General features: G+C 40.0%; 1 protein-coding gene across 1 annotated transcript in view; it reads right to left on the reverse strand.

Annotated features, from left to right (window-relative positions):
• Nucleotides 1-6,528: 6,528 nt before the first annotated feature.
• LOC110441082 overlaps nt 6,529-11,431 on the reverse strand; it is a gene marked incomplete at its 3' end in the record, with an annotated part of 5,679 nt that continues 776 nt past the window's right edge. Inside the window, exons 2-4 of the mRNA XM_021484183.1 lie at nt 8,753-9,040; nt 7,339-7,523; nt 6,529-6,819 (exon numbers count right to left, since the gene is read on the reverse strand). Coding sequence (XP_021339858.1) covers nt 6,529-6,819; nt 7,339-7,523; nt 8,753-9,040 — 764 coding nt within the window. The remainder of the gene's footprint in view (nt 6,820-7,338; nt 7,524-8,752; nt 9,041-11,431) is intronic.

Genomic DNA, 11,431 nt, shown 5'->3' on the forward strand with positions numbered 1-11,431 from the left:
TATACACAATCACCCTTTAGGAGGTATACACTATCACCCCATAGGGGGTATACGCTATCACCCCATAGAAGGTATACACTATCACCCCATAGGAGGTATACACTATCACCCCATAGGGGGTATACGCTATCACCACATAAGAGGTATACACTATCACCCTTTAGGAGGTATACACAATCACCCCATAGGAGGTATACACTATCACTCCATAGGAGGTATACACAATCACCCCATAGGAGGTATACACTATCACCCCATAGGAGGTATACACTATCACCCCATAGGAGGTATACACTATCACCCCATAGGAGGTATACACTATCACCCCATAGGAGGTATACACTATCACCCCATAGGAGGTATACACTATCAACCCATAGGAGGTATACACTATCATCACATAGGAGGTTTACACTATCACCCCATAGAAGGTATACACTATCACCCCATAGGAGATTCACTATCACCCCATAGTAGGTATACACTATCAACCCATAGGAGGTATACACTATCCCCCCATAGGAGGTATACACTATCGCCCCATAGGAGGTATACACTATCAACCCATAGAAGGTATACACTATCACCCCATATGAGGTATACACTATCACTCATACACTATCACAACATAGGAGGTATACACTATCATCGCATAGGAGGTATACACTATCATCGCATAGGAGGTATACACTATCACCCCATATGAGGTATACACTAGCACTCCATAGGAGGTATACACAATCCCCCCATAGAAGGTATAAACTATCACCCCATAGGAGGTATACTCTATCATCCCATAGGAGGTATACACTATCGCCCCATAGGAGGTATACACTATCATCACATAGGAGGTATACACAATCACCACATAGAAGGTATTCACTATCACCCCATAGGAGGTATACGTTATCACCCCATAGGGGGTATACGCTATCACCCCATAGAAGGTATACACTATCTATCATCACATAGGAGGTATACACTATCACAACATAGGAGGTATACACTATCAGCACATAGGAGGTTTACACTATCACCCCATAGAAGATATACACTATCACCCCATAGGGGGTATACGCTATCACCCCATAGAAGGTATACACTATCTATCATCACATAGGAGGTATACACTATCAGCACATAGGAGGTTTACACTATCACCCCATAGAAGATATACACTATCACCCCATAGGGGGTATACGCTATCACCCCATAGAAGGTATACACTATCTATCATCACATAGGAGGTATACACAATCACCACATAGAAGGTATTCACTATCACCCCATAGGAGGTACAATGTATACACAATCACCCCATAGGAGATATACACTATCACCCCATAGGACGTATACACTATCACCACATAGGAGGTTTACACTATCACCCCATAGAAGGTATACACTATCACCCCATAGGAGGTATACATTATCACCCCATAGGGGGTATACACTATCACCACATAAGAGGTATACACTATCACCCTTTAAGAAGTATACACAATCACCCCATATGAGGTATACACTATCACTCCATAGGAGGTATACACAATCACCCCATTGAAGGTATACACTATCACTCCATAGGACGTATACACTATCACCACATAAGAGGTATACACTATCACCCCATAGGAGGTATACACTATCACCCCATAGGAGGTATACACAATCACCCAATAGGAGGTATACACTATCACAACATAGGAGGTATACACTATCACTCCATAGGAGGTATACACAATCACCCCATATGAGGTATACACTATCACTCCATAGGAGGTATACATAATCACCCCATAGGAAGTATACACTATCACCCCATAGAAGGTATACACTATCACCACATAGGATGTATACACTATCACCACATAGGATGTATACACTATCACCCCATAGGACGTATACACTATCACAACATACGATGTATACACAATCACCCCATAGGAGGTATACACTATCACTCCATAGGAGGTATACACAATCACCCCATAGGAGGTATACACAATCACCCCATAGGAGGTATACACTATCACCCCATAGAAGGTATACACTATCACCACATAGGATGTATACACTATCACCCCATTTAATGTATACACTATCACCACATAGGAGGTATACACTATCACCCCATATGAGGTATACACTATCACTCCATAGGACGTATACACTATCACTCTTTAGAAGGTATACACTATCACCACATATGAGGTATACACTATCACCCCATATGAGGTATACACTATCACCCCATATGAGGTATACACTATCACCCCAGAGAAGGTATACACTATCACCACATAAGAGGTATACACTATCACCCCAGAGAAGGTATACACTATCACCACATATGAGGTATACACTATCACCCCAGAGAAGGTATACACTATCACCACATATGAGGTATACACTATCACTCCATAGGACGTATACACTATCACTCTTTAGAAGGTATACACTATCACCACATAGGGGGTATACACTATCACACCATAGGAGGTATACACTATCCCCACATAGAAGGTATACACTCTCACCACATAGGATGTATACACTATCACCACATAAGAGGTATACACTATCACCCCATATGAGGTATACACTATCACCCCAGAGAAGGTATACACTATCACCACATATGAGGTATACACTATCACCCCAGAGAAGGTATACACTATCACCACATAGAATGTATACACAATCACCACATAGGATGTATACACTATCACCCTTTAGGAGGAATACACAATCACCCCATAGGAGATATACACTATCACCCCATAGGGGGTATACACTATCATCACATAGGAGGTATACACTATCCCCACATAGAAGGTATACACTCTCACCACATAGGATGTATACACTATTACCACATAGGAGGTATACACTAATACACTATCATCCCATAGGAGGTATACACTATCCCCACATAGAAGGTATACACTCTCACCACATAGGATGTATACACTATCACCACATAGGGGGTATACACTATCACCACATAAGAGGTATACACTATCACCCCATATGAGGTATACACTATCACCCCAGAGAAGGTATACACTATCACCACATAAGAGGTATACACTATCACCCCATATGAGGTATACACTATCACTCCATAGGACGTATACACTATCACTCTTTAGAAGGTATACACTATCACCACATAGAATGTATACACAATCACCACATAGGATGTATACACTATTACCACATAGTAGGTATACACTATCACCCCATATGAGGTATACACTATCACCCCATATGAGGTATACACTATCACCCCATATGAGGTATACACTATCACTCCATAGGACGTATACACTATCACTCTTTAGAAGGTATACACTATCACCCCATAGGTATATACACAATCACCCCATAGGAGATATACACTATCACCCCATAGGTATATACACAATCACCCCATAGGAGGTATAGACTATCACCTCATAGGAGGAATACACTATCATGTATACACTATCACCACATAAGAGGTATACACTATCACCCCATAGAAGGCATACACTATCACCACATAGGAAGTATACACTATCACTCCATAGGAGGTATACACAATCGCCCTTTAGGAGGCTACACAATCACCCTATAGGAGGTATACACTATCACTCCATAGGACGTATACACTATCACTCTTTAGAAGGTATACACTATCACCCCATATGAGGTATACACTATCACCCCATAGAAGGATACACTATCACCACATAAGAGGTATACACTATCACCCCAGAGAAGGTATACACTATCACCACATAGGAGGTATACACAATCACCCCATAGGAGGTATAGACTATCACCTCATAGGAGGTATACACTATCAATTACAAAATAGTAACATTACGGGCAAACTATTTAAAGTCTTTTATAATTGATATGAAAATACCAAATCATGCGTAATTAACGGCAATGATACATCCGACATTTTCATGTGCAATGTCGGGGTAAAACAAGGAGAAAAGTTTTCGTCATTTAGTTTTCCCCCTTCCTTAACGATCTGGAGGATTTCCTCAATCAACGTAATGTTTCTTGTTTGAATGAAGTGTATGCCCTTAGTGATAAAAATGTAGGTGTGTACTTCAAATTGTTTATTATATTATATGCTGTTGATACAGTGCCTTTGTCAGAAACTCCAGATGGCCTACAAAACGCATTGAATGAATTCCAAAATTATTGTAATATATTGAAATTAACAGTTAATACACAAAACACTAAAGTTTTGATTTTTGAAAAAAGAAAGAGTAAGAGAGACAGACCATCACTTTTCTATCAATAATGAGATTTTCGAAATACAAGATTCGTACCCATATCTTGGAATAATGTTGAACTGAAACGGTGTTTTTACAAAAGTAAACTAACAGAGCAAGCAAAAAAAGCTTTATATCTTATTATATGGATGTGAAATCGAGCGGGAGCTATACAAATACAAAAAGTATCGAAAAAATACATTTACGGTTTTGTAAGAAAATTCTTAACATTCGGAGGGGCACCCCAAAGTATATGGTATATGGTGAGTTGGAAAGGTATCCCCTAGAAATAAAAATCAGTGTTAGAATAGTTATGTTCTGGCATAAGCTTATAACGGGTGGATCGAAATTATCTAGTGTAATGTATAAGTTAATGTATAATTTGCACCAGAATTCTGTGCTAAGTTTTAAATGGTTAACGTATATACGAGATATTTTAAACAATACTGGACTTAATCATTTATGGACTTTCCAAATATCATGTACAGTTAATAGACAATGCTTGAAAACATCATTAAGCAGAGATTGTGCAATCAATTCATTCGAAGTTGGTTTCATGATGTTGAAACTTCCTCGAGAAGGCAAGTTTACTCCTTATTCAAATACCAGTTTAATATTGAACCATATCTTTTAAAGCTTATTCGTAATGAACAAAAAGTAATATGTAAATTAAGAACATCAAATATAAAATTTCCTATAGAAACAGGAAGATGGAATAGAGTCCCACGCGAGGAAAGGTTATGTCCCCTATGTAATAACTGTGTTGGGGACGAATATATACCACTACTTATACCAATATACTAATGTATCTGTTGTAGCTCTTAGACAACTATATACCAAATTACTATTATGTCAACCCAACTTATATCAAAATGAAAGGAATGTGTTCAATATGTAACACGGTACTTTTAACAAAAGTAAGTAAATTTATACAAAGAGTAATGAAGCTACTTAATATCTAAAATAAGTTAGCTAAAAGAATTATTGAAATGGGTTGTTATTGTATAAATTGTATCATGTGTCATATTATGTGTGTACTATGTCCATCAATGTATACTATGTAATATCTGACCACTTGTTACGCTCGTATACGTATGGCGTGAATGTAAAATATAACTTAAACTGTCACCCCATAGGATCACCACATTGGTGTAATACATCATCCTATACTGTAGTTATATAGTATTATCCGGGTTAGTTACATGTATCTAGTATACATAGCTACTCAGCAAGGTCCTTACTTTACTCCCCGGACATACAACTATTGTCCGTAAACACTGAGAACAAGGCCACCACGGAACGTCACGCAGTCGTTTACCGATCTATTAAGGCCGTGACGTCACACACTTGTGTTCCGAAAGCTCTACCAATTAACATGTGATGCTGCTTTCACCTTCGCCCTTTTATCTCCGATCACGTGAAATGTTCTTGTAGAAAGCATGTGTAATGGACAATAGTAGGATGTGACATTTCCTCGCAGCAATATCCCACAAAGAGGTTTATAATGAGACTGTACCGCCGTGACGAAGTCAAATTAACCCAACTATTGTATGGATGGAGTGAAATTTGACCTTTGATTTTCGATGTTTATTCCAAGGGCATCACAGCTCTTTTATGCCGAACCATTGTTGTAAACAATCCTAACATAGAACACTAAGTGCCCAACACAATACAGTATCTGTGCCAGATCGCATAAGTGTTGAGAAGTGCTGAGCATTGTTGTAAACAATCCTTACATATAACACTAAGTGCCCAACACAATACAGGATTTGTGCCAGATTCCATAGTGTTGAAAAGTGCCGAACCATTGTTGTAAACAATCCTACCATAGAACACTAAGTGCCCAACCCAATCCAGGATCTGTGTCAGATAACATAGTGTTGAGAAGTGCGAACCATTGTTGTAAACAATCCTAACATAGAACGCTTAGTGCCCAACACAATACAGGATCTGTGTCAGATTACATAGTGTTGAGAAGTGCCGAACCATTGTTGTAAACAATCCTAACATAGAACACTAGGTACCCAACACAATACAGGATCTGTGTCAGATTACATAGTGTTGAGAAGTGCTAAGCATTGTTGGCTGGGCTCTGTATACTCTCTTTAACAGAGATGATAAAAAAACAGGAATATCCAAATAAAAAAGCAACTATCGTAGAGTAACACTTGATAAAGAAGAGGGCCTAGTATGTGACCCATACCTAGCATGTCTGTACCGTCACTGTGACACCTACATCATGTGTCTGTACCTTCACTGTGACACCTACATCATAAGTCTGTAACGTAACTGTGACACCTACATCATGTGTCTGTAACGTCACTGTGACACCTGCATCATGTGTCTGTACTCTCACTGTGACACCTACATCATGTGTCTGTAACGTCACTGTGACACCTGCATCATGTGTCTGTACTCTCACTGTGACACCTACATCATGTGTCTGTACCGTCACTGTGACACCTACATCACATGTCTGTACCGTCACTGTGACACCTACATCATGTGTCTGTACCTTCACTGTGACACCTACATCATAAGTCTGTAACGTAACTGTGACACCTACATCATGTGTCTGTAACGTCACTGTGACACCTACATCATATGTCTGTACCGTCACTGTGACATCTACATCACATGTCTGTACCGTCACTGTGACACCTACATCATGTGTCTATACAGTCACTGTGACACCTACATCATATGTCTGTAACGTCACTGTGATACCTACATCATGTGTCTGTACCGTCACTGTGACACCTATATCATGTGTCTGTACCGTCACTGTGACACCTACATCATGTGTCTTTACCGTCACTGTGACACCCTAATCAAGTGTCTGTGCCGTCACTGTGACACCCACATCATATGTCTGTACCGTCACTGTGATACCTACATCATATGTCTGTACCGTCGCTGTGACACCTACATCATATATCTGTATCGTCACTGTGACACCTACATCATGTGTCTGTAACGTCACTGTAACACCTACATTATATGTCTGTGCCGTCACTGTGACACCTAAAGCATGTGTCTGTACCGTTACTGTGACACCTACATCATGTGTCTGTACCGTCACTGTGACACCTACATCATGTGTCTGTACCGTCACTGTGACACCCACATCAAGTGTCTGTGCCGTCACTGTGACACCTACATCATGTGTCTGTACCGTCACTGTGACACCTACGTCATGTGTCTGTACCGTCACCGTGACAACTACATCATGTGCCTGTACCGTCACTGTGACACATACATAACATTGTCTGTACCGTCACTGTGATAACTACTTTATATGTCTGTACCGTCACCGTGATACCTACATCATGTGTCTGTACCGTCACTGTGACACCTACATCATGTGTCTGTAACGTCACCGTGACACCTACAGCATGTGTCTGTACCGTCACTGATGACACTTACATCATGTGTCTGTACCGTCATCGTGACACCTACATCATGTGCCTGTACCGTCACTGTGGCCCATACATAACATTGTCTGTACCGTCACCGTGACACCTACATCATGTGTCTGTACCGTCAATGTGACACCTACATCATGTGTCTGTACCGTCACCGTGACACCTACATCATGTGCCTGTACCGTCACTGTGACACATACATAACATTGTCTGTACCGTCACTGTGATAACTACTTCATATGTCTGTACCGTCACCGTGACACCTACATCATGTGTCTGTACCGTCACCGTGACACCTACATCATGTGTCTGTACCGTCACTGATGACACCTACATCATGTGTCTGTACCGTCATCGTGACACCTACATCATGTGTCTGTACCGTCAATGTGACACCTACATCATGTGTCTGTACCGTCACCGTGACACCTACATCATGTGCCTGTACCGTCACTGTGACCCATACAAAACATTGTCTGTACCGTCACTGTGACACCTACATCATATGTCTGTACCGTCACCGTGACACCTATATCATATGTCTGTAACGTCACTGTGACACCTATATCAAATATCTGTACCGTCACTGTGACACCCACATCATATATAGATCGGTACATGTAACCGGTGGAGATACATACTGATACATAGATCGGTAACCAGTGTAACTACATACTGATACATAGATCGGTTACCAGTGTAACTACATACTAGTACATAGATCGGTAACCAGTGTCACTACATACTGATATATAGATCGGTTACCAGTGTAACTACATACTGATACATAGATCGGTAACCCCTATATCATATGTCTGTAACGTCACTGTGACACCTACATCATGTGTCTGTACCGTCACTGTGATACCTACATCATATGTCTGTAACGTCACTGTGACACCTATATCAAATATCTGTACCGTCACTGTGACACCCACATCATATATAGATCGGTACATGTAACCGGTGGAGATACATACTGATACATAGATCGGTACGCAGTGTCACTACATACTGATATATAGATCGGTTACCAGTGTAACTACATACTGATACATAGATCAGTAACTCGTGTCACTACATCCACATCATATGTCTTTACCGTCACTGTGACACCTATATCATATGTCTGTACCGTCACTGTGACACCTATATCATATGTCTGTACCGTCACTGTGACACCCACATCAAATGTCTGTACCGTCACTGTGACACCCACATCAAGTGTCTGTGCCGTCACTGTGACACCTACATCATGTGTCTGTAACGTCACTGTGACACCTACATCATGTGTCTGTACCGTCACCGTGACACCTACATCATGTGCCTGTACCGTCACTGTGACCCATACAAAACATTGTCTGTACCGTCACTGTGACACCTCCATCATATGTCTGTACCGTCACCGTGACACCCACATCATATGTCTGTAACGTCACTGTGACACCTACATCATGTGTCTGTAACGTCACTGTGACACCTACATCATGTGTCTGTAACGTCACTGTGACACCTACATCATGTGTCTGTAACGTCACTGTGACACCTACATCATGTGTCTGTAACGTCACTGTGACACCTACATCATGTGTCTGTACCGTCAATGTGACACCCACATCATATGTCTGTACCGTCACTGTGACACCCACATCATATATAGATCGGTACATGTAACCGGTGGAGATACATACTGATACATAGATCGGTAACCAGTGTCACTACATCCTGATATATAGATCGGTTACCAGTGTAACTACATACCGATACATAGATCGGTTACCAGTGAAACTACATACTAGTACATAGGTCTGTTACCAGTGTAACTACATCATGTGTCTGTACCGTCACTGTGACACCCACATCATATATAGATCGGTACATGTAACCGGTGGAGATACATACTGATACATAGATCGGTTACCAGTGTAACTACATACTAGTACATAGGTCGGTTACCAGTGTAACTACATACTGATACATAGATCGGTGACCAGTGTAACTACATACTGATATATAGATCGGTAACCAGTGTAACTACATACTGATATATAGATCTGTAACCAGTGTAACTACATACTGATACATAGATCGGTAGCCAGTGTCACTACATACTGATTCATAGATCGGTAACCAGTGTCACTAGATATATAGATCGGTAACCAGTGTAACTACATCTACATTCTGATATATTGATCGGTAACCAGTGTTACTACATACTGATATATAGATCGGTAACCAGTGTAACTACATACTGATATATAGATCGGTAACCAGTGTAACTACATACTGATACATAGATCGGTAGCCAGTGTCACTACATACTGATACATAGATCAGTAACCAGTGTAACTACATTCTGATATATAGATCAGTAACCAGTGTAACTACATACCGATATATAGATCAGTAACCAGTGTAACTACATACTGATGTATAGATCGGTAGCCAGTGTCACTACATACTGATACATAGATCAGTAGCCAGTGTCACTACATACTGCTACATAGATCAGTAACCAGTGTAACTACATACTGATATATAGATCGGTAGCCAGTGTCACTACATACTGATACATAGATCGGTAACCAGTGTAACTACATACTGATATATAGATCGGTAACCAGTGTAACTACATACTGATATATACATCGGTAACCAGTGTAGCTACATACTGATACATAGATCGGTAACCAGTGTAACTACATAATAATTCATAGATCGGTAACCAGTGTAACTACATACTAATACATAGATCGGTAAACAGTATAACTACATGCTGATACATAGATCGGTAACAGTGTCACTACATACTGATACATAGATCGGTAACCAGTGTAACTACATAATAATACATAGATCGGTAACCAGTGTAACTACATACTGATACATAGATCGGTAACCAGTGTAACTGCATACTTATATATAGATCGGTAACCAGTGTAACTACATACTTATATATAGATCGGTAACCAGTGTAACTACATAATGATACATAGATCGGTAACAGTGTCACTATACACTGATATATAGATCGGTAAACAGTGTCACTACATACTGATACATAGATCGGTAACAGTGTCACTACATACTGATACATAGATCGGTAACCAGTGTAACTACATACTTATACATAGATCAGTAACCAGTGTAAATACATACTGATATATAGATCAGTAACCAGTGTCACTACATACTGATACATAGATCGGTAACAGTGTCACTATATACTGATATATAGATTCGTAGCCAGTGTCACTACATACTGATACATAGATTGGTAGCCAGTGTAACTACATACTGATACATAGATCAGTAACCAGTGTAACTACATACTGATACATTGATCGGTAACCAGTGTAACTACATACTGATACATTGATTGGTAACCAGTGTAACTATATACTGATACATAGATCAGTAACCAGTGTCACTACATACTGATACATAGATCAGTAACCAGTGTAACTACATACTGATACATTGATCGGTAACCAGTGTAACTACATACTGATATATAGATCGGTTACCAGTGTAACTACATACTGATACATTGATCGGTAACCAGTGTAATTACATACTGATACATAGATCGGTTACCAGTGTAACTACATACTGATACATAGATCGGTAACCAATGTAACTACATACTGATACATAGATCGGTAACCAGTGTAACTACATACTGATACATAGATCAGTAACCAGTGTAACTACATACTGATACATAGA

Source organism: Mizuhopecten yessoensis, unplaced genomic scaffold (genome assembly GCF_002113885.1).
Source record: "Mizuhopecten yessoensis strain PY_sf001 unplaced genomic scaffold, ASM211388v2 scaffold715379, whole genome shotgun sequence".
Taxonomy (NCBI): domain Eukaryota; kingdom Metazoa; phylum Mollusca; class Bivalvia; order Pectinida; family Pectinidae; genus Mizuhopecten; species Mizuhopecten yessoensis.